The 25,396-nt window shown below is 41.5% G+C and overlaps 1 protein-coding gene across 1 annotated transcript in view; it reads left to right on the top strand.

Annotated features, from left to right (window-relative positions):
- SLC26A5 (solute carrier family 26 member 5) overlaps nt 1–25,396 on the top strand; it is a 395,647-nt gene that overhangs the window by 364,013 nt on the left and 6,238 nt on the right. The window contains exons 16-18 of the mRNA XM_078679017.1: nt 5,789–5,899; nt 14,779–15,000; nt 22,594–22,648. Coding sequence (XP_078535143.1) covers nt 5,789–5,899; nt 14,779–15,000; nt 22,594–22,648 — 388 coding nt within the window. The remainder of the gene's footprint in view (nt 1–5,788; nt 5,900–14,778; nt 15,001–22,593; nt 22,649–25,396) is intronic.

Below are 25,396 nucleotides of genomic sequence, written 5' to 3'. Positions count from 1 at the left end.
CCCCCCCCCCCCAGTTTCCCCCTATGGTTGTCGCCATGTTACTACCAGTTCAGCAGCTTCTTCAAGTTGGGTCCTTTACAACCCTTACCACTTATTTGACCCGCCCATCACTCTGCCCGAACCATCCTCCTCTAAATCTTACTTTACCTCATCCTTTGACTCATTAGCATGTTATTGTTTAGCAATCTATACTGTATTACATGCTTGGGGTACTTTGCGATTGAGGGTTGGGCACTGTTGGATCTGTAATGCCTCATTTGTATTTTAAAAAATTGCGATAAAAATTATTTGGAAAGAAGAAAAGGCTGGGGTGCTTGTTGGACTACATCCGTATTTCAGAGGAGGCATCCCAGGATCTCCAGTGTGGCATTTGGATACCAGCCTGAACCGAAGCAGACCATTCTTCCTGACCCAGTTCACTCTAGTGACAGATGCATCGCCTCTGGTTTGGGACAGTAATTTGTGCTAAGTGGAAACCAGGGACCTTTTGTTTTGATTGCTAAAAAGGAAGCACCACATCAACGTTCTGGTGCTTCATGCCTTTCAGTTGGCCTTCCTTCCATTAGAGGGAAGCTGATTCAAGTTTTCACAGACAACACGTCTGTTTAATTTTATTGCAACAAGCAGGACATAGTGGGGAGGGAGATCCTGTTCCAGGAGGTTCTGTGACTCTGGAGGTGGTTGGACTCCTAGGAGATCCCTCTGAAACTCAACCATTTGGTGAATTTGCTGGATGCCAGGGTGCATGTGTTCAGCAGACATAATCTGATGGACAACGAATGGCTCTTCATTCAGAGGTAGTACAATTAATCTTTTCCTGCTGGGGTATGCCCAAGCTAGATGTTTTCTGCACTACTGAGAATGCACACTGTTAGGACTACTGCACGTTAGATTTTCATCCACACTGCTACCTGGGGGGGATTTCTTTCTACTGAAAATGGACTCCAGTCTTGTATACATCTTCCTGCCCCAAGCTCTTAATGTGGTCAGAACAGAATTGTCTCAGCTCATGCTGGAAGCCCTGGATTGGGCCAGGAGAGTGTGTTACTCTGATCTCCACCATCCTCTTACATCTTCAAAAAGACCTTCTGTCTCAGCAACAGGACAGGGTTCTCTAATCAAATCCTTCCCTTGAGTGTCAGGTTCAGTATTCCCAAAGAGCTAGTTGATGTTCTTTTTGCAGCTAGGCACCCATCACATAATATATTTCTTTTAGTCAATAGGCAAAGTCTGTGGCCTGGTGTGGGGACAACCACGTTCACCCTCTCCAGGCAACTCTGGCTGATGTGTTATTTGTTTTATCTCTGGGCCAGCACGGATTTGGGGGCAGACAATGCTAAAGGTTACTTGTTGGCCTTTCAGCCTTCCTACGTATCCCTGACCAACCTTCATTATTAAGTCACCAGTTGTGATTTATTTTGTTCAAGGATCTCTCATATATGTTCCCTTCTGCATCTGTATTATACTTCAATGGGGTCGTAATTTGGTTCTCACATTTTTGATGTGCATACCCATCAAGCCTATGCACAGTCGTTCACTAAGATTGCTCACCGTCACAACAGTATCAACAGGCAAGAGCATTATCAAAGATAAGTAACTGCTCATATTGTCATTTCCCAGCTGTTGTCTATCTGGATTGAGGTCAGTGAGGTAAGCTCCAGCATCATTAATGAAGAAGCTAAACAATATGGGGGCTATTACCTATTCCTGACAGATAATAATTAGTAACTTTTTTGTACACTCACCAGACCTTCCGGCCTAATCTTTGCTGACATATGAGTATGCAGCCGTTAAACCACAAGCGACCAATTTGCCATCCCTTGCTTCAGCAAAGCGAACGGCTGAATGTTTTGATTACTAGAATCAAAGGCCATCTTCAAGTCAGTGAAAGTTATGAAAAATGCTACTTTCAGCTGGACATATTCTACCCAGATGAGGTACAACCTCAACCTTTTCCATGATGACAAGTCCTTTCTTTAATCCAGCTTAAATACCATTCACATATCATTATTATCAACCCAGACTTAGATGATTTAGTATTTATTGAACCATCGCTTTCTGTGCCCCGCTTGGGCCTATATCTCCCATGTAGTTTTCTTAAATAAAAAAAGGTTGAATGAGACTAAGGGCCACATGCATCATTGTAAGGTTTTGCGATTCCTTATTTGCGATTTTTAGGGAATCGCAAATAAGGAATTGCAAAATGGGATGCATGATTTTATTCGCATAATATTTGCGAATCGGTATAAATCGCAATTTTTACCGAATCGCAAATATTATGCGAATTCCTAATTGCGATTTCGCAAATCCCATTGATTCCTATGGCCCAAAAGGCCCATAGGAGTCAATGGGAAGGCATTTACAAATTGCGAATTTGAAAATGCGATTCGCAATTTGTTAATGTATTCCAAGGGTGCAGAAGGGGGTCCAAAGGACCCCCCTGCACCCCTGAAATGTATTTTAAAGTGCATGTTTCACACACACATGTCCTAAGGACATGTGTGTCTGTAACATGAAAGTTTAAAAAATGCATTTTTGAGCATTTTCATAACTTTTCGCAAATTGCCACGAGGTTCAACCTCGTGGTAATTTGCACCCCCTAATAGCTAATTCGCAATTTGAAAAACAATCATGCATTGCTTTATAGGAATCGCAAATTTGCGATTCCTTAAAAGCAATCGCATTTTTGGAAATCACTAAAAATAGCGATTTTCACAAAAATGTATGATGCATCCCAAAAACTTATTTAGGAATCGCAAACGGCCGAATTTACCGATTCGCACCGTTTGCACTTCCTAAATAGGTTGATGCATGTGGCCCTTTGTGTGCTAGTTGGTGGTTCTTTGTGTGCTAGTTGGTGGTTCTTGTGGTGTACTTACCGCCGAGTGGCGAGGATGAGCACAGTGAGGCTGAAAACTTCCTGCCCCCTCTACAGTCTAATTCCAACCTCTTCATTGGCTTACAAAACGCTAGTGGCTTGAGCACATTACCTAAGACTGAGTTTCACCCAGGAGAGAGGACTGGGTCAGTCAAGCAAGCACACGTGTCTGCCATGATTCACAAGGATCTAGATGGAGACCTGCCTTATGTAGCTCAGTCTGGTTCCTGCTCCAAAAAGAAGAGTTAAGCCCAAATTGCACCCCCACACTGGATTCGACCTACTTCAGCGAGGTATAGCTCGAGACTTTGGTTCTGTGGTCACTGTGCCATAGAACTTAATCTGCACTCTACTGACGGGGCCCTGTTTGCACCTGGCTGGTTCCTGTCTGAGAGAGCATGGTGGGTAAAAAAAAGATGGACTGGGTCAGACTTTTTTACCAGTGCTGAGATTGATTCAAGCAATACCCCCATTACTTTTTTGTTTTCTTGATTGTGATGCCCGAACTAGGAAGGTTATGACCAGAGGTGGGCCCCACGCTCATTTTGTCATAGGACTTGAATGCCACTCTATTAACAAGGATGGAGTGATCCAAAACCATTCTGAGGTTGCTTGTGTTCCTGTTCAGGGGTAACCAGACCTGACAATTCAGACTTGACTGTTTGTACTGGAGAAGGACCAGGGCTGATTTGCATTTGTCTGGTTAATGTCTGAGGTATCATAGTGCGGAAAACAACGATGGACGGGATGGTCCAGCGAGCATTGTGGAGAGTCATGAAAGTCGAGTGTCTGGCTAGGTGTAGCCTTTGGAGTGCTTGGAAAGTTCAATAGGTGTGGTCTCTTATTCAAAGGCACAGAAGCATTGTGTGTAATTTGTTGTCATTCAGAATAGTCAGAACAAGGCCCCTAGATACCGTGAGTTAGCGGAGTCTAAGCGAGGCGTGACAAGGGAGATTGTGGTCTGGAGCTGCTGAGAGAAACGGAATGATGGAAGATATGTTGAGAAGTTTGAATGATTTAGAGTATTTCTAGTGATTTAGTTCAAAGGGGGCGGGGGACAATAGAAAGAAATACAACTCAGCTAATTTCTAAATAACTGTACATATGAGTAAAATCTCTGTCTTGTCTCTGATAACTGACGACACACGAACAACAGCTGCTTGCAAAACACTAGAGTGTTGTTCTGTATTAATACTCTGACACCAAGAGGTGCAAAAGGCTGGATGCCATTCACAGTCTTTCTTTCAGATTGACAAGTGCAGCCATTGTTATTTATCCAGTACCCATACTTGGTACTAAAAAACATGGAACTTACTGAGTCATTTTTGTTGTTGTTGATGTTTTTGCGGTTTTATATAGCGTGAACTAGACCCGAACCGAATCGGGTATCAGAGCGCTTCACGTAGCACCAGTTACGTTACATGAGGACACACATTCATTTTAGGCTCGGGGAGATTAAGTGATTTGCCCAGAATCACAGGAGGTCACATTATGGAATGTCGAATGTGGAATTCGGAGACAGTTTGCCTCGACACCTGGGTCCAAGGAAGGCATGTTAATTAAAGGAGTAATTCCTGTTTATCTGAGATTAGTTGGAATTATGCTTTAGTCCAGTCAGACATTTAATGTTATTTGTAGATGGTGCACTACTACCAAAACAATAGCCGTCTTGATGGTAGCTGGATTGTGGTCATGTGGGGAGCTGATAGGATGACTGGAGCCTTGTGCTTTTAGAAACTTTTCATGATTCAGAAGGGGACATTTATTTAAGAATGGGTGGCAGTTTTGGCATGGTTAGTTAGGTAAGGGGGTGGTGTTCATGAATCATTTTTTCATATGAAACTGTAGCCAAACAGAGCCGACGTTTTATCACGGAAGAGATCAGACACTGGTATATTCACCAAATTAAGGCCATCAGAAAGAAAATTAATCTGGTGGCAACTGAAGGCTTAGAGAGCGGTGCCCCTGAACCTCGTGTGACATAAGATTTGAAATATTTATAAAGTGAAAAGAGCAATATAGACTTGATAGCCAAGTAAGAATCGATTTTTCACTTGCCTAAAGGGCCTGGGGGTTCTCGCCAGCCCACTATATAAAGAAGTATCTTTGAGCTGTTATGTTGTAAGGATGCATATCTAGATTGATAAAAGGTGCTAAGAGTGTGCCTCAAAGGGACGACTTTTAACAAGGCGAGAGGGAGAGTAATGGAGAGGTGTCCTTTGGGTGGTAGTGGATTTTGGCTGTTTAAATGTTACGATGAGAAAAGACTATAATAGGCCTCCTTTCCTTGTTCGGGTCTTTAATGATATCCAAGTGTGATAGGCCTGTTGCGTTATTTTTGCAGCGACATTTCATGAAAAAAATGTGTAACTAAAAATAGGGTCCATGGATCAGGCTTGCGTTCTTGACATGGTAATCCACAGGGAAATGACAGGATGCATCTCGACTAATTTAGTTTGGGGCCATAACTGAAGTTTTTTTAGCTCGTTTAAATTACAGGACAATGCATTTAAGGAAGGAGTGTATGTGCTCTGAGTCAGTGGCCAGTAATGGAATTATCCCACTCATACAATACCAAAGTCTTTTTATATTGCAAATATAATACTTCATAACAGCAAGTTATCTAAAAACTAATGAAGTTGTTGGAAATGGTTGTTGATCAAGACACCCTGTGTTTCCCTGAATCTATAGACATTTTACTTGGGTTAATGAAAAAAAGCAGATGGATAGAATTAACTAATATGCAATTAACATTGGCATGAAACGTACATTTATTTAATTTATTATCTGTATACATGCATTCCGGTGTAAATGAATGATGCATTAACGATGGTGATATTTCAGTAGCTAGATTGTGCCTGTTTGCTGAAAGACCTTCTCGATTGACACTTATTGGTTTTGTTCCTTCAGAGTGGAGTTGATCCATGTGCCATATTAACAGCCAGGAAAAAAGCGTTGAAGAGGCATGCCAGGCAAAGGAGGAATGCAGATGAGAACAAGAAAAGAACGGTCTTAAAACTTGTAAGTGTTGAAGTGACAGGGACCATTAGTGTCATATCTTTTATTCAGATATAGTAGGTCTTGGGCTACAACATGTTGCACATTCATGACCCGATGCGGTCATACTAAGCACCATTTCCTAATGTATTACGTCATTATAGCCACAAACAGATCAAATAATTTATAAAAATGATGGTCTTAAAAGTAATACGGAAGGATGACTTACCTAATTCACTAGAGGGATACATGATGACATTGTTGTGAAACAGCCTTAGCCATCTAACTGAGTTCAAAGGGACATTAAGGCTGTGCTTGTAATAATTACTGGATCTTTTGTCTCTGTTCTGGACTTCACATCATACATGGAGTTACAGTGAAAGGAAAATTGCATTGTTCGTTTTAAAAATAAACATAGTTTATTTTATATATACATGACCCACATAATTGATGATGCACTACAAATACTGGATCAAAACAAAGCCTGCTTGCTAATCCTCCTTGACCTTTCCTCAGCCTTTGATACAGTCAAACACGACAACCTACTGGACCTCCTGAAGCATAGAATGGGGCTATCTGGAACAGTATTAAACTGGTTCACCTCTTTCCTCCAAAATAGAACACAAACATTCAAGATCAACCAATCATTATCTAATTCCACCCCTGTCACTTTGGGAGTACCTCAGGGATCTTCCTTCTCCCCAACACTCTTTAATCTGTTTATGAAACCACTCACAGAGCTTCTCAACTCCACAAATATCCAATATCACATATACGCAGACAATACACAACTCTACATTAAGGTCCAATCTCATGAAGACATCAAGTCCCTTATTACCTTCGCTGCGGCCGCAATTCTGCCGCAGCACTAGGGGGGGAACGGGGGGGCCGCCCGGCGCTCCCATGCTCGTGACGGAGCCGCTCCGTCACGAGCCTCGGGCGCGCTGTGCTTGTGACGGAGCGGTTCCATCACGGCCCCGCCCGCTCAATAGAACGCGCCACGCAGGCTCGCCGAGCGGGCCGTGACAGAACCGCTCCGTCACCAGCACAGCGGGACCGAGGCTGGTGACGGAGCGGTTCCGTCACCAGCATGGAAGAGGTTAACTCAACGCTCCAAGATACACTGATCTGGCTAGCTAAGAACCATTTAAAACTAAACACACTAAAAACACAATTCCTCTTAAATGCCCCTCCCAAACAAACAACCATCATCCGCGAGTGGATGTAGCACCTAACGGCACTCGACGGTCAACCTCTCATCATTGATTCCGCTAAGTCTCTGGGAATAACCCTAGATAATAAACTAAACATGCTGAAACACATCAGCGCTGCAACAAGGGGTGCAAATTTTCAGATAAACTGAAGCCCTTCATACCCGCAAATGACTTCAAACAGGCACTTCAATCTCTAGTAATTCCCAGAGTTGACTATGGGAGTGTCGGACTCTGTGGTCTACCCAAATCAACGACCGCTCCTCTCAGAGCCTCTATCAATACAGCCGCCAGACTCGTCACAGGCACCAAACGCAACTGCCACATTTCCCCTGACCTTCAGGCCCTCAACTGGCTACCCTTTGAGGCCAGAATCCAGTTAAAAATTGCCTGTATGACACATAAGGCACAAACAGCCACATGCATCATTGTAGGATTTTGCACTTCCTAAATTGCTAAAATTAAGGAATCGCAATTTAGGAATTGCAAAATCCTATGCATCAAGAAATCCTAAAAGTTTTTAGGATTTCTTAATTTTCGGAAATTGCGATTCCTTAATTGCGAATCGCAATTAAGGAATGGCATTACATTGATTCCTATGGGCCTAGAGGCCCATAGGAATCAATGCCGTTTTGCATTTCTTTTTTTTTGAACTCGCAATTTGTTGATGCATTGCAAGGGTGCAGAGGGGGGTCCAAAGGACCCCCCCCTGCACCCCTGAAATGTATTTTAAAGTGCATGTTTCACACACACATGTCCTAAGGACATGTGTGTCTGTAACATGAAAGTTTAAAAAATTCATTTTTTTGCTTTTTTAAAGATTTTCGCAAATTAACACGAGGGTCAACCTCGTGTTAATTTGCACTTCCTATTTCAAAATTTGAATTTTTTAAAAAATGGATGCATTGCATTTAAGGAATCGCACAAATGCGATTCCTTAAATGCATTCGCATTTTTAGGAAATGCAAAAAAAAGCGAATTTTGAAACATTGTTTCATGCATCCCAAAAACGTATTTAGGAAGCGCAAACGGCCGAATTTACCGATTCGCACCGTTTGCACTTCCTAAATAGGTTGATGCATGTGCCCGAACATCACAAAACCCTGAGATACCTAGCAGGGAAACTAGTACTATCAGGCGGCAACAGGTCTACCAGGGGCTCTAACAACCTTCTACTGAAACCACAACGTTTCTCCACAAAAAAAACATACAATCTTACCTTCTCAGGAATGGCCCCCAGGATATGGAACGCTTTACCCCCAGAAACAAGACTTAATCCATCTGCGGCCTTTTTCAAAAAAGAAGTGAAATCGTTTCCCATGTCAAAATTCACTTGAACTTGTCCTATACACTCCTGTAGTTATGTCTAATCTCTAATTTTTCCCAGTACTGTATTCACATAATTCACTGTATTTATATGTATATGTGTGTATATGCCATTACCTATATTTGATCTGTAAAGCGTTCTGATACCCGCAAGGGTCTTGTTTGCGTTATACAAAACCGTCAAAATAAATAAAATACAAAATAAAATTATGAGGCCGTGCTTGGGTGCAGCGATGATGGCCATAGCCACAGCCTGGAAGAGGCCCCATTACTCACCCAGTGGCATGCCCGCCTTTGGAGAGCGTTGGCGCTGGAACACCTATTGGATATAGCTGATGATTCCCGAACGGGTTTTGACTACATTTGGAACCCCCTGGTTAGCTATCTCTCAGAGGGTCTCCCTCTGTTTGCTTGTAGTCCACAATTAAGGGCTTTACATCTTTTCCTGCTCTAGCCATGCTTCACCTCCCCACGAGGGGGAGACCATGACTATGTGGCCCCGATTGTAGTTATACACCGTGCTGGTCGCGGGAGGCCCCAGCGTATGTCTGGCTTCCTTCGCCCCTCTCTGGCTCATAACATTGGCCCACGAACCTCCCTGGATATAGTTGTAGTGGTTTTCAGTTGTTATTTTGACTTCTTTTTCCTTTCTTTTCTTTGTTGGCGAGAGTAGGCAACCTTAATTACCCACTTGGGTGTTCACCCAAAGAAGGCGTCCATCTCTCCAGAAGGTTTTTTGGAGGTTTGCACTTGTACTATATGGGAGATAATCAGACTACTTATCGGACTAGTTCAAACCACTTCGAGGGGATACGATGCAGGAGCTGTTCACCACTGTAATGTGAAACTGTGTGAATTATTTTCTTTTACCTATCTAAGTACTGGTATGTGCACCTGTAGAGCAAAGCTAAACACACTGTGGTTCTTGTTCTTTATGTAATGTTTGTGATCTGTGAAAAAACATTCAGTAGACAGATTTTGACCAAAAAAACATAAACCAGTTATAAATGTATTTATGCTTATATTTTTACTATGTAAGTAAGCCTTTTTAGGCCTGGCTTGACAGTGCCGGTCTGCAAGTGCTAGTGTTACCAATTCTTTCAAATGTACATAGAGTGGTCTTTGGCTCCACCAATAGAAACGCATTTTGATGTAACACTCTGCCTTTTAGGAAGTACTTTGTGGTAATGAAGTCCATTAGGCAAGATGTAGTTTAGGATGATTTATTGAAGTAAGTTACAGGTAGAAGAGTTCTAGTGTAGCAGCCCCACAAGGAGCAGCCTGTCTGCTGCTCATACCATTCTCCAACTGTCACACTTCACCTCACAGGCACCCAACATTCCAATACACATCATCACTCCAACATTCCATGCAGCACACAGCACGATCACACTGGCAGAGCAGGTAGATAGATAATGGCAGGACATTCACAAGAACAGGATACTACATTTATTTATAAAGTTTTATATAGCGCAAACAAGATCCCGAAGGATATCAGAATCCTTTACAATAAATTGGTAGAGAGGACAAAATGAAATAAACATAGTAATTGAGAAAAGGAAAAAAACAATGCTAAACAGTAAACAATTGTACAATTATAAGGTATAATATTATGCAGAGGATGCAATCCATGACTGTTAGTTGTGCCATGGAGCTAGGAACAAAGAGATAGTCGCCTTAATAATAATAATAATAATAATAATAATAATAATAATAATAATAATATAGGTGCCTCATCCCCTTATGGCAAGAATTTGCTCATCAAGAATCTTTTGGCTTCCAATTTGAAGGCTGTCGTCGAGGAGAGTATGCGTACATCCAGAGAAAGAGAGTTCCATATTTGAGGGGCAGCACCAGAGAAGGCTCGGTGACACTTTCTCATTTTGCTGAGGATGATAGATTTCAGGAGGAGAGTAGGGGCGCTTCTAGATGCCCTCCCCCCACAGGATAATTCAAGATTTTGCGCCATGCACGTGGGAGTATTGTAGTGAAGGGCTTTGGGCGTCAGGATTGCAATCTTTAGCTGGATTTGTGCTTCAAAGGGTAGCCAGTTGAGAGATTTAAGGACTGGGAATATGTGCTCATTTCGTTTGGAGCCTGTAATCAGTCTTGCTGCCTATCCCCCTTTCTTATATAACAGAAGTATAAATGAGAGGAACACAAATGCAGCTGAAAACCAGAACGAAGATATAACAATGAGAAACAAGAAAAGAAATAAATGAAAGGAACACAAATGCATCTGAACAGATGCACTGAAGTGAACAAAAAGGAGAGAGCGGAAATATAGGTGGAAGTAAATGAAGAGGAAGCAATAGATTAAAATAAACTGGTAGATATAACCCATCCTCCCCTTCAATAAATGACAACAGAACAGAATGCAAAAGTAAGATATAAGAAGCAACGTGATAAGAGATTGACGGAAAGCACTAATGACTACCCCCAAACACACCGACTGGCCAGACCGACATGCAAGGAGGAAAGACATGACACAAGACAAACTAAACACATGCTTTACACCCAAGCACACAAAGTGGTGAAGGCAGGATCTCCACCGAAACAAGGAAGAAAGAGAAACACACTACAATGAGGGAAAAACAGTGGAAGACTAACAACCAAATATAGTCTAGATTCCAAAGATGAGGAGAACTGAACAAGCGAGAAAACAGAAAAGATGAGAAGAAAATACAAGAAGTATCACTCATCCTCCCTCATTTTCAAAATGGAAAGTAATACAATGGTAGCACAACGTTAAAAGAAAATGAACAGCAAAGTCTAGGTGTAGACTAAAAATAAACTGTACCCCAATGAAGGATTACTCCTCTAAAGGGTAGTGACGTGAATAATGTAAATGGGAATGACACCCATAAGAACAACCCTAGAGAGAGGATAACCACTAGCAGAAATGGGACAAAACCCCAATAAGACACACCCTGTGTAAGGGTAATAATGCACCACTAATAAGGGAACATGGAACTAAAACCCATGACCTACCACTGACATAAGGGTGGTTGGAAAATGTAAATGGGACAGACTCCCATGACCTGCCTCTAAAAATAAGGGAGAGAAGATCATGTTAATGGGACTGACACCCATAACCTATCCCCTGGCAGAGGGGTGAGTAACTAGAGTAGATGGGACTTGGGCCCATAACCAGGTACCCTAAGTAAGGGTATACATGACTTGAACCAGTATAAATGGGAGAAAACCCCATAGAGGTGAATGTAATGTACGCAAATGGGGCTGCAACCCATTGAGAAAAATCTAATGTAAGCAAATGGGGCAAAACCCCATTGAGACAAATGTACTGTAAGCAAATAGGGCTAGTAGCAATTGCCATCCCTCTTGTAGGGAAAAGTAAAGTGTAAACATGCGAAAAGAACATGAAAACAATTAAGCTGTGTACCCAATGTCCAGGAATGCAATGTGATGTGCCAACGAATCCTACCAAACAATCCCATAGAGGAAAACCGGGCAAAACAATTCCTTAATGAAATGTTTCAACATCAGTCTGGAGAACCCTCACTACAAGTTACTGGCAGCTGTCTATTCTCCATGTTTGTCTGCTGGTGGTAGGAAGATGTTTCTGTGAGGATATGGCTGAATTGTACATTGACCAAGTATTGGTATTTTTTGTCGCACTGAACGCATGGATATTAAAGGGGATAAGGAGATGAATGGTATCACGTCCCCTTCGTGACACGTCGCAATCTCCACAGTCAACCTTGGCATGTGCTCTTGTATGGAAATCTCACCCCTTTGTGCCATCAGCATAGTATTTAAAGTATCTGGCAGCGCCTGTTTTGGTACATTGCAGCTGACGCTGTGCAAACTACCCCTGTATGGTATGTTCGTTTATATGCTGTCTGCATTACCTGATCTTGAGCACATTCACCTCTCCTCTCTAGGGAACTGACATTTTTAAATGCGGGGCTTAGTGGAGTCAGGTTGCTGTTGTCGTTTCAATCAACACTGTTTGGTGTTTCAACTCCCTCTCCACATGCATCACGATGACTATGTTGAGGTAGACCGAGGAGACTGCTTTATGTGTGTTACGCACTATCTGTGGTGAGTGTCTCAACATCTTTTGTTCTGCTCATAAAAAACAAAGTCCGGCGGGTGTAGCTGCCTTTTAAACCATTATTCGGTTGTTAGTCAGTGCCCGTGCCTCTTACCTCACTCGTAATGCCGCGTGGATCAGCTCAAGGACGCGGACCCTTTGTGACGACACGCCTGCACTGGTTCAGGGAAATCTGAGCCTAACAATAACATCCCTTTAACCTTTGGTTTTTACAGGGAATTCCTAAGGTTTTTTTTAAAATCCTATTTCCCAGCTATAACGTCTGTGTAACCTTTGTTTTTTTCAGTGAATTTCTAAGGTTTTTTTTAATGTTAATTCCCAACTGTAACGTCCTTGTAACCTTTGGTTATTTCAGTGAATTTTTAAGGTTTTTTAATGTTAATTCCCAACTATAATATCCTTGTAACCCTTGTTTTTTTATTGAATTTCTAAGGTTGCTTTAATTATATTTCCTAGCTTGTGGAGAAAGGGGGTGGGGCCTCCCACAAGTTCTCGGCAGTCCCACTGTGTGGGACTTATTGGAGATTTTCAGGAGGGGTTCTTGGCCCCCAAGGACCCTCAGCAATTAAGGGCACTTCATCCCCCAACCAGTAGTTTGCCAGGAGGCGAATTTGCAGACTGGTAGAGAAAGGGGGCGGGCCTCGGATGACCTCTCAGCAGTCCCACTGTGTGGGACTTACTGGAGGTAACAGGAGGGGTTGTTTGCCCCCAAGGACTCTCAGCAGCCAAGGGGATGCAGTTGTGCACCAGTAGGCCCCTTTTCAGAGTGGTTGATAAAAGGGGGTGGGGCCTCAAAAGACTGCCCCCCAGGGTCAGCTTTATAAAAACATTTTCATTAGCGTAGGGGAACCACGCGGCCCACATCTTGAGGCCTCTTTTGGTCCTGGGGACCCCATCACCCGGGGCACGGCAATTTAAAAATGGGGGAGGGTGACTGCATGCCCCCCAGCGGCTTCCTGCCTCCTGCAGGAGCCAGCATTGCGTTGACACAAGGAGCTGCTAATCATGCAGCTCCCTGTGTCTGAAAGCAATTTGTGTGTTTCCCTGCCCACTTGACAGCGGTCGGGGAAACAGACGATGCTCCACTTCCAGCAAGCGAGAGAATTTGTTTGCGCTTGCTTGCTTGAAGCAGAGTGTTTGCTGTGGCTTGGTGGGAGCTGTTTTGCTCCTGCCAAGCTATAGTAAACAGATATGTCCCAGGAGTGGACACCCCAGGACATAGCAGGAGCCGGCCCTAGAGGGCGGCGGTCCCCAGGACCAATATGGACTCCAGGAGGAGGGCTGGCCAGCCCCCTTCTGTTGAAATAGTCGGGCCGGCCCCAGGGAAGTCGTTTCTAGGATTGTCAGAGTAAATAAAAATAGGATCACTCAAAAGATATATATAGCTATATATATATCTTTATTAATATATATATATATATATAATGTCTTTGTTAGAAACATTCAAAAAAGCAATACGAATAGGACACTCTGCAGCAATCTTATAACAAATTAAACAGGAAAAAGCAATATTCACCTCAGCCCCGCATTCTTGGCCAAAAGTTTCATATACCCATCTTTTCTTGGGCTCCCCACCACAAATGAACGAAATAAGTTGTTCATAGATATGGAATGGTTTCGTACCTGTAATCCCAGTTATCTCTCAGGGGAATCTCTATGGACATTATAGCCTTCCTTATAGGCTGCACAATATTTTTCTTTTTTTTTTGCCGAATTTTATATAGCGCGAACTAGACCCGAACCGAATCAGGTATCAGCGCACTTTACATAGCACCAGTTACGTTACATGAGGACACAATTTCATTTTAGGCACGGGGAGATTAAGTGATTTGCCCAGAATCACAGGAGTTTTTGGCGTCTTTACCGAGACTCGAACCCAGATCCCCAGGTCCGAGGTCGAGCGCCTTAGCCGTTAGGCCAACTCCTCTCCCTATTCTTTTCTTAAATGTTTCTACAGGCCTTCCCGAAGAAAGGCGAACATCTACACTTAAGACATATTATGAAAAAGTGCTCCCAGATTCCCACACGTGGGCAGGGCTTTTCAGTGCTTATGACTATCAACGGAAATTCCTTGAGAAAGAAATGTATTTTTGAGAACCTAGATGTGCAAGCTTTGGCAAAAGAGGCTTAAGTGTAAAATGAAGTTTAAAATCTAATTTTGGATTATATTTTTCTTTTCTATGTGGTAATTCAATAAATGAATTTTAAAAATATATACGAACAAATATTTTCTTCTCTCTACTTTGGTTGCAAGTATTTTTTACAAAAAAGTATTTTGTTTTTCACAGAGTAATGATGTGGAGATGGGGGCAAAGCATGAGCTCATTAAGGACGAAACCTTCACAAAGCTGCCTGAGAATGGACAAAGTGCATCTGACACACAGTGTTCCAACACACCGTCAGAAGAACTTGAACACTTCATGAAGCCTGGAACAAACATTCATTCGATCATTTTAGACTTTACTCCGGTCAATTTTATCGACTCGGTTGGAGTGAAAACACTAAAATCTGTAAGAGAACATATTTATTACGCATATTAATTTAGCATATTATGTTCAACATCAAATGATTTTAACTTAGCAGGACAAGTATGTAATACACCTTACAGAAATACGAAGTGCACATACAACATACAAAAAAAAATACTAACCTGTAAGTGTAAATCTCCTTAATTGGCACCTTTCATAGATTCACATGCTTGAATCAACCCTGACTTCAGCCAATCAGAGACAATCAGCTTGATGACCACACCCTGAGAGGTTATCTTTCCTTAGATTTGTCACAGCACTAGTGTGAATTAAAATGTATGAAGGATGCCAATTCTGGAGAACTACAATTAAGCATTTTTTTTATTTCTCCAAAACAGGATCTTTCATTGATTCACATGCTTAAATCAGAATACATAGCGGTACCACAAAAGCAGCATATTAAAGTAGAAGGTGGTACTGCAAGAGATGACTCACCATATTGGAAAATATGATGTAGAAAAGCCTGTCCAACTGCAGCATCTCTCTGTTCTGTAGACTCAGGGCAATAGTGCATTTTTTTAATGTTGCTGCACGACAAATGTCTCTCAATGATACTCCTGCAAACATTGCTGCAGAGGTTGACACTTTTGGTGGAGTTGTGAAGATCTTTGCTTGTAATGTATTGCCCGCTTTATTGTGCCAGTACCTGATGGTCGAAGATACCCAGCAAGCAGCAGATTGTTTAGATAGTGTGTGTCCTTTTCTAGGTGCACTAAATGCTAACAGGAGTTGATCTGATATTCTGAAGTTGCTTGTTCTGTCTACATGGAATGTGAGGCATTATTTCACATCTAGAGTGAGTAGTGCTCTTTTTGCTGCCATGGTCGGGTTTTTATTTTTTTAAAGATTTATATGATAATTCAGTTGGAAATCTGAAGGTACATTAGGGATAAAACAAGGATTTGTTCTCAGAATGACCCTGTCATTTTGGAATCGTTGATAGGGTCCTAAAAGCTTGGATCTTACTAACTCTTCTTGCAGAGGTTAAAACTAGGAGGAATGTCACAATTTAAAATCCTGCACAGGATCTATTATACTAGAGTTCTACTTCATAAATAGGGGAAAGTGTCAAATGAGAACTGTTTGCAAGGATGTGGACAGCATGGGACATTCCTTCATACACTCTGGGACTGTCTGCTTTTACATCAACAGACTGGAGGACTCTACTGATATTCAGTTAACCCTGGAGGCCCCATTGAATTTGTTAGGGCTATGGAGCGAATCTGATGCATATGTCTACCAGTGCTTATTATTTAACTTGGGGTTCCTCCTTGTCAAGAGAGAAGTAGCAAGGAAGTTGGGCACCTCTCCTATTTTGAGACTGGGAAATGGACATTAATATTAGCCCCATGCAGAAAAAGATGATCTGTAAGCTAAGGGGATACCCAAAGAAATTTAATAAGATCTGGATAGGGGGGATGAATGATATATAGGGTACGTTAGCCAGTGACCTCAATTGGAGCTTGGTGGATTAGTTGTTTGGAAAAATCAATCAAATATTATTATAGAAGGAGTAATGTCTTCCTGATAAAAACTTTATGGATTGGATCAGATAGGCTCTTCATAACTTGGGAGAGAACTATATTAGGTTGACATGGTATTGGTGGAGGTCTAACTTGCGGAAAGCTCTAAAAAAAAAGCAATTTCATGAATTATAGCAGACCATAGGGATTTTTTATTTTAGCTCTTTATAACTGCTATGTGTACTTTAATTGAAGAGTGAGCAAGACCTGACAGGGACAAATGTAGAATGTATTGTAGTATTTGGTGTGGTTCCAAAGATATTGAATGCAAGTGCTTTTGGGTGCTCTGTACGCAAAATAATTGTCATTTTGCTGTATAAGATCTGTTTCTGGAAACCGCTCTTGCTTTTGCTGAAATCTCTTTACAGTCTTCAGGAATTTTAAGCATTGGCATTCGTTGTGCTGCGGAGCCATACGGCTAATGCTAGGACGCTGTGTCTGGGTTTGCTCAGCCGTTGTTGCGAGACAGTCAATTCGGATCTGCCGATAATTGTATGTGTGGTCGTTCTGATAGGAGGTCTTAATGGCGGGGCCACAAAATGGTTTGTAGAGGGTCCTAGACAGCTTTAATGATTTCATGAAAGATCTGGGACTTAGTATTAATGTTTCTAAAACTTTTCCCATGAGATGCGGTAAGAGGACTCAGAGAGTAAGGGAACTGGTTCTGGATGGCAATAAGTTAGCCACAACAAGGAACTTTTCGTATCTAGGCATTTTATTTAATCAGAATGACACCTGGTCCCAAGCGATAACTACTTAAATGCTCGCGTTTACAAGGGCATCCACAAAAGTAAAGTGCATCACAGCCGCTACGTATGGGGCAGGGGTGTGGGGCTTCCCTAACACCCTCCCACTGCAGCAGGTGGAAAATTCCTTCTTGCAGTACATTTTATCTGCTCCTCCGAGCACGTCCTCCTTTGTTTGCCTCGATGGGCTGGGTCTTCCTTTTATTTCCGACCTTATTAGATTGGAACCAGTACTTCTGTGGCATAAGATCTGGACCAAAGAGCAGACAAAGTTAAATAGAGACATTATAAAGGATAGTTTGGGTCTGGATGGGGCCTTAAAGATCCAGTGGATTAACTTTATATGTAATTTCATTAAGAATCTAGGTCACAGGGAATATTTTACAAATCCCACCACTATGCTAGCCATGTCGAGAAAAGCTTTGAGAATGGAGGGTTTACAATTATTGGGCTCCTTGAGAATGACAGGGGAAATTGTAAAACCTAGCGTTATGTATCGTCAGTTAATGCTTTTTTGTGCACAAATGGAGCCCTACCTAATATTCTTACCAGGAGCCTATGATAGGATGCTTGATGATGATAGGATGCTTCTGACAAGATTGAGATTGGGTAATGTCAATGACAATACCATCTATGAACGATTGGTCACATAACCTGTCACTGTGCCCCTGTGACAGACACTCAGAGCAGTCCATGATTCACTTAATGTTCTTTTGTAAATTTTATGAAGAGTTGAGGAAAGTGTGGATACTTCCACTTTTAAAAAGTCAAGGTGTAATGCAATGCCATCCAGCTTTTATTTGGCTTCAGTTTTTGGAAGAGGAACACATTGCGTGGAGAGTTACAAAGTATCTAAAGAAGGCTATCCTGCAGCAAAAACACAATATATATGATGGTCTGTAAACCCTGGGCACCTCCCTTGCAGTAAACAGCAGTTTTTTTTAAATGAAACATTTGTATTTGTATGGTTTTATGGCATCTTAAATATATTATTGTATATTTTTAGAACCTATCCTGTGTAATTTCTAATAAAATTGTATATGAATGTTTCTGATATATTTGTGCTTTTATGATTGGAACAATAACAATCGAATAAAGCTTTCCTTGACTTGACTTGATAGGAGAATTAGTTCTGGGAAGCAATACTGCTTGCCCATCATGGAGCTATTAGAATGATTCTGCATGGTTTTTTCCTCATCTTGTGTAGTACTCTTGCGATTATAGGAAGCAGAGGAAAAGTGTATGCAAAGGTTCCTCACCATGCTATTGAAAATGCATTGCGCACAACCGTGGTAGGGGATATCCACAGGCATAAAAATTGCCTTTTTTTGTTCTGGTATGTGGCAAATGGATTCAGATTTGGTGTTCCCCACCAACTGACAATCCTGCATAGTTGGGTCCAATTCAATTCCAATTCATGACATTCTTTGAATGACATGCTTAGGGCATCCTCCCTTGAATTGTATTTTCCCAGCACATGTTCAGCTGTTATCTGAATTCTGTTCTATATAGCCCAATTCCAAATGTTTTGGACTTCTCGTGATGGGGAGAGAGATCAGGTTCCTCCTGGTTTGTTGAGATAATACATGGAAGTTGTGTTGTCCACTTCCACTAACACTGAACTCCCTTGTATTCTGTAGAAAAAGGATTGTTATCAGAGTCTTATGGTTCTTAACACCATAATATTTATGTGGAAGTGGAGTTCATTTATGTGCAAGTTGAGTTTGTTCCTGCTGCTAGGCCTTGTATGTGCACTCCCCACCCTTGTCGGGATACATCTGTTATCATGAAGTTTGTTTTTTCTTGGACAAGTGTTAGGCCCTTTGAGATGTTGTCCTGATGGATGGAACCACCACAGTAACTTCTGATTTTCTGTTGGAGTTAGACTTACAAGATCTTTAAAAGTACTCCAAGTTTGTAATCACTGTTTGCCAACTCTTCTTAGTATGAATGCATATGCAATCCGCAGTGTGGGATTAAATGAATATATGATGTCTTGTAAATTCTGACTGTAATTTTTTTCTTTTTACAACAGTAGGCATGAGAGCTTGATTACTCTAGCTGTTCTTTCCTTGGATGGAAATGCTTAGTGTAACTTTGTATTCAGGATCGCTAAAAAAGGGTATCTTTTTTTGAGGTGTATGAGTAGATTTGTTTTGTTGAGTGTAGGATCCAGGTTCTCCATGATTAGTTTTTACAGATCTTTTTATCACCCTCAGAGATGTTTTTCTAACCAATCACCGGGATAAGGAAACACCTGAGGTTCCAGCTTTCTCAAGTGTGCTGCCACTGGAGGCATGCTTTTTCTGAAGATTGTGATGTGCAGATTTGAGGCCAAATAGTATTACCTTGAATTGATATTGGTAGTCAGACACTTTAAACCCTTAGATATTTTCTGTGGTTGGGATGTATTGGGATACAGAAGTATGAGTCCTGTAGGCCTAGGGTTAATAAATAATCTCCTTGAAGTAGTTGTAGGACTTCTTGCAATGTAATCATGCAGAATGTTTGCTTCTTTAAAGAATTTGTTCAGTTTGCAGTCATCCAATATTGTTCTCCATTCTCCTGAATTATTTCTTATGCGAAAGAAACAAGAAAATAAACCAATTTTTGGGCACTGGTTCTATTGCTCCTTTGTTTATCATCACTAATATCTATGTTTATAGTAATTATAGGGGTTGATGCTTTTTTTTTGGATGGCCCAGAATTTCTGGGTATGTCCTTGCTTACAAGATTTAGAACCTATTGGTCTGTAGTTATAGACCTTCAGTGGTCAATATAATAGGAAATTCTTCTACCTAGAGAAATGTGAGGTGATGATGTGGCTGCCTGATGTTTGTTGGTGGCAGAAAATGAACTACTGCTAACACCACAAAAATGTTGAGGCCGTCATTGTTGTATGGATCCTAGCCATATCTGTGTCGGTTTTAATTGCATGTAGAGCATTGTTGATTTGCTTGCCAAATAGTGATTCCGCATCATATGGCATATCTAAAAATACGACTTCGCACCTCTGGTCTGAAAGATGTTGTTTTTAGCTAACCTCTTCTTAGCACAGCTGCACTAGCAAACAGTCAACAGCCTGTAATAGCAATATCCATTGAAGTGTCAATGTAATATTGGTTTGGCTTCTGATTTTTTTTATCTTACTGAAGATCCAGAAAAGGGGTGATGGCAAACCACATGTGTATGCTATAACAAGCTAGAATTGTTTGTGCATTAGAACCTTTTATCATGGTGGTTGCCATTGCAGACAAAAGTTTTCCAATATTATCTAATCATGTCAGGAGGAGCAGAGCAGGGTGTCACTGGTGCGTGAAATCGTTTCTGCGCTGCTTGCATGATGACTGAATCGGCTTCAGGAAGTCCAATAAAGCATACTGGAGTATTGTCTGAAGCCTAATTTTTTTGTCCAGTCTAAGTAAAACAGCTACAACTGTAGCCAGGTTTCTCATAGTTCTCAGGCCTCTTACCAGATATGGTCTGTAATAAGGATTAATCTCACAGATATTGTTGATCGTTCCTTAAAGTCCCAAAGGAAACAATCCATCTCCTTGGTTGGCAAGTCAAATCATAATGAAGTGGTAAAGTTGCAGGATCCAGAAATCAAGAATAATATTCAACTATCATTAACTGCAAATCTTTCACTAGACTTTACACAGTTTGCATTTTAGCTTGTTCTGAGGCTTGAACATGACTTTGAAGTAGTTCCACATAGTTCCAGTTCTGCTCCACATGTTCTTGGAACGTCAAGAAAGAAACTTTTGTTGAAGAATCTTCTTCGAAAATATTTTCCGCCTCATAGTAGCTTTCCTCATCCTGATATTTAGCATTTAATTCTGCAGGATAATAGGTTGAACCAATCATACCCTCATTTTCAGATTCCTAAGATTTGAGTTTATGCTGAGAAGGCTTTGGGGAAACATTTTTCTGAGAGGTCTGTTCTGGAATTAACTCCGAAGATGTTGTCCCTTTCTCTAGTATCAGCAAAATAAACTGTTTCCTTTGTCTTTTTGGTGAATGTAACTTAGTCGTCTATAGGTTTTTCATCGTTGACGGTGTCACCGATGGTTGAACCGTAGATGATGGAATCCTCGTCGACGACAAAGGTTGCGTTGCTGATGATGGTGCTTTTTTCGTCGACGGTGATGTTGTCAACGGCTTTGTAGATGGTGGTGTAACCGACGGTATGAGACATGGCAATGTAGTAGTTATCATCATAATGGTGACAGATGCCGCTGGCGACATTCTTTGTGGTAGAAACCGATATTACTCTAGTACCTTCCTGCTTTATCGACGACTGGAACTGCTGACGAATCGGAAGACAATGTTCATGTCACTGAATGCTTATTGACTGAGTCAAACTTTATCTTTGGCATTGGAGGAACAGATCCTGGCTGTGTTCTTGACTTGCCTAGAACGTTAAGATCCATGTACATAGAACCTTTTCCCTCTGAACCTTTTTAGGAGCTTCTTTTGAGATGGATGGTTGATATTCTGTTTTATCCTGTATTTCCTCAGAATGAACATGGTTAAGGTGTTGTTTGTAGAGTTGTTAGTATCTTTATCAGAAGACATCCCTCTTAGCTTTAACCTTTAGGGGCCATTTTATCTTTTAGGGTTTTTGTTTATAAGATTCGACATATTTTGCACTCTTTTGCCAAACGATTAGAATATAGGTATTAAATACAATCCTTATGAGGATGTTCACAGTGCAATATTTTCTTGCCCAAGTCCCACAAGGTCTAAAAAAGCTTTTATTAGAAGAATCAGAAGTGTATTCTTAAAAAATTGGATTCTAAGACAGAGAAAGCCCTTCCAAAATAGTTATACTGGAATAGTCACTTATCTGACTGAAGAGATAAGCAGAGCTCAAAGGACTCCATTCGCACACGAATCTGAGGAAAGTAGCCTGTCAGGGTGGGATCTGATTGTCTCTGATTGGTTGAAGGTTGGTTATTTTCTAATTATATGAATAGGCTACTAAACATTCTGTTTTAGGCTTTACAATGCATTCACTTTTAGAGATTATCATGGGACTCACCAATAGGGATGATTCAAGCATGGAATCTGTGAAAGATCCAGTTTTGTAGAACAGGAAGTCATCAGAAAGGTGACTTAGGAAATAGATGGAATTAAGCATATGAGAGAAAAGAGCGAAAAAACATATCTTACTACATCAAGTATTTATTGAGTAGGGCAGCTTTGATGTAGCCAAATGAAAATGCTATTTTAAGTCTAGTTTGATGTTTGTATCTTTATTAACCATTATAACACTCTTTCATCTTCAAATGTACCCCTTATAGGTTATTAAAGAATACAGAGAGATTGACGTCACCATTTACATAGCTGGGTGCAGTGGTAAGTTTTTGTATATTGTGTACATGCACACTAAACTGGTTTGATAGATTTTTTTCTACAGGCAAAGGATTATCTTTATAAACTGTAGGATTACTTTAGGCTCACATGTCAGCACCCGTGCTCATTGCCTAGTCACACTGTATATAAAATGAGCACTAAGTTATGAGGTAAAAATAAAATAAAGGATGCATTTGTGTCGCAGTTTAGTCAAGGCGTGCTTTCGTCCAAGTAGAAATTGTTGCTATTTCTAGTAGCCATTCTATCACTCCTGTGCCATATTTAGGGCCATCTTGTGTATTTGTGATCCTCTACATATCTACATAGATGCCTGGCTCATAAACATAGACACATTTCCCCCTCTCTTTGTACAATATCTATTCCTAACAGAGATGGCGGAGAGGAGAGATAACTAAGTATATTAAAACTGGCATCGAAGAGCAGTTTGTATTGCGATTAGTCACAAAGTGATGGTACAGAGTTGAGCTAGAGCAATGCATAGCATTTTCAGAAACGAACAGCCAAAGTCGTTTCTAAATAAAGCTGCCTTGAGATTCGTCTTGGAGTTGAATTTAGTAAGGTAGTCGATATTTGCTCCCCAATGAATCTGTAGCATCTTCTGAATTGTGGTTTCTTTTGTTCTAGCAATAGGTGTTGGGTCAATCTCTTAATGCTGGCTGATCATTTTTCAGGGTTGTCATAAGCTCCAAAAGCCATACATTTACTCAAAACACACAATCACACACCCTCCTGCTGACTGTAATGAAGTGTGTATTCACTATTAACTTCTTGCACACTTTGATACTGAGGTTCATTGTTGAGTGGACAAAACGAATATATATTAAAGAAATCATGCAACTTAGTAAGCCACCTATCTGTGCTGCATGAAAGGGGAAGGGCAGGAATGCGCCGTAATTACCATTATATGGCACATTCCTGTTCTTTCCTACCGGTGGCACACTTTTGGCTGTCTAGCGTCATGCAAGGGTGTCTGCATTGTAGGCAGGATTGTATTTGTACAGGAAGAAATCTTGTGAGGCACTGTCCTCTTTCTATATGTGCTGCAGAATGCAGCACATGTAGAAAGAGGAAAAAACTAGGAGAAATGAAGAACTTCTCCCCTAGGGAGACATAGCATTTTGACGCATTCACAGGTCTACCCCTAATGGTAAGTCTGGGGAAGCACCAACATCCTTGGGTGGATATGTGGGAACACCCACGCTCCACCCATGGAATGTCCCCCTGCCACAGAGTAACACAAGGCAGCGATTTGCGCTGCCTTGCATTACTCTAGATTTATGAAGCACTCAGTTCTAAGCAAGGTGCGGCTTGATAAATCACATTTAGGTTTTGCGTCACCCTTGCATGACACAAGGGCGGCACAAAACCTTGATAAATATGCCTCTAAATGTTTCTGAACTCTTTCATTGCAAATATATTTGTGCTAAAATGCGTAAACAGACTACATTAATGTTTCTTTATAGTGTTGTGTTCCTAACACCCAATTTTCTGGCTCAATGAATGTCACTTTGCTGCCTTGCGTGACAGGGAAAGGGCAGGCGTGTGTCATGATTTAAGGCGAAATGGTGCATTCCTGCCTTTTACCCTGTGCTGATGCCCTTTAGGCAGCCTAGCGCCAATGCAGACACCCTTGCACCATGCTGCAAGGGTGCCTGCGTTTCATGCAGAATTATTTGTGTGCAAGAAGGGACACTTTCCTGTGTAATAACAATCCTGAGAGGCATATTCCTCGTTTTATGTGTGCAGATGCAGCACACATAGCTAGAGGAAGTAACAAGTAGAAATAAATATATTTTCCCCGTTATGCCTCACCTGAGAAGGTGTACCTTTGGGCGCATTCCCAGGTCAACCAGTTCTGGTAAATTTGAGAATGTGTCAAAAACCATGGGAGTTGCATTGGAACACCTTCTCAGGGCAGAGTAAGGCAATGCAGCGATTTGCCCTGAGTTGCCTCACTCCAGATTTATGGAGCCACTCAGGGCCACGCAAAGTGGTCTTGAATGGCTTGATAAATCACATATAATGTTTGCGTCGCTCTTGCACTACGTTGCGTGGTGCAAGTGCGACGCAAACCAGCTCTTAAATAGGCCCCTTAATCTTTATTGTGACTTTGTTAGACACAGACACTCCTTCTCCAGTCATGCAGCAGCTTCAGATACTGAAGATGTGTTGCCGAGCTACTGCCCAGCAAGCCTTTCTTCATGTGGCAGCGTGGATCTCATTCAGAGATGGGGAAGGAGTCACAGCTGAATGCTAGAGATCACAGCATATCCAGAACTGCATGGATTAAGACTTGGCTCCTGTGGGTGAAGTGCGGGTGGCCTGCCAAACGCATGCAGGATGGAGGCAGTGAGTGGTGGTAGCAGCAGGATTCTCGATGAGAACTGTAGTCCTCCCAGAATGAAGGTGGGGTAGACAAAAATTAGCCTGGTGCTGCCAATGAACCATCGCTGATACCTGAACAAGTGAATACCTGCAAGGAGAGCTAGCAGAGATGTACACTCTGTGTGTATTTCTGGATGGGACCAATACAGTGGCCTACAACAGTTCACAGTAAAAGAAGGGAACTGTAGCCGACTCCTTTTTTAAATCCCAATTGTTTGCCAAGAAGGATACTCAAAAGAACAGAGGTAAAAGATTCTACTGATGAATTGGCACTGACTACAGGTGAGGGAATGCTGTTTAACAACTATAGTCCCTCGTTGTCCTATTTGGGATTCTTTAGTGTCA

This window comes from Lissotriton helveticus, chromosome 1_1, assembly GCF_964261635.1.
Source record: "Lissotriton helveticus chromosome 1_1, aLisHel1.1, whole genome shotgun sequence".
Classification (NCBI taxonomy): domain Eukaryota; kingdom Metazoa; phylum Chordata; class Amphibia; order Caudata; family Salamandridae; genus Lissotriton; species Lissotriton helveticus.
The sequence above is the reverse complement of the archived record's forward strand: the minus strand, read 5'-3'. Positions and strand labels throughout refer to the sequence as shown.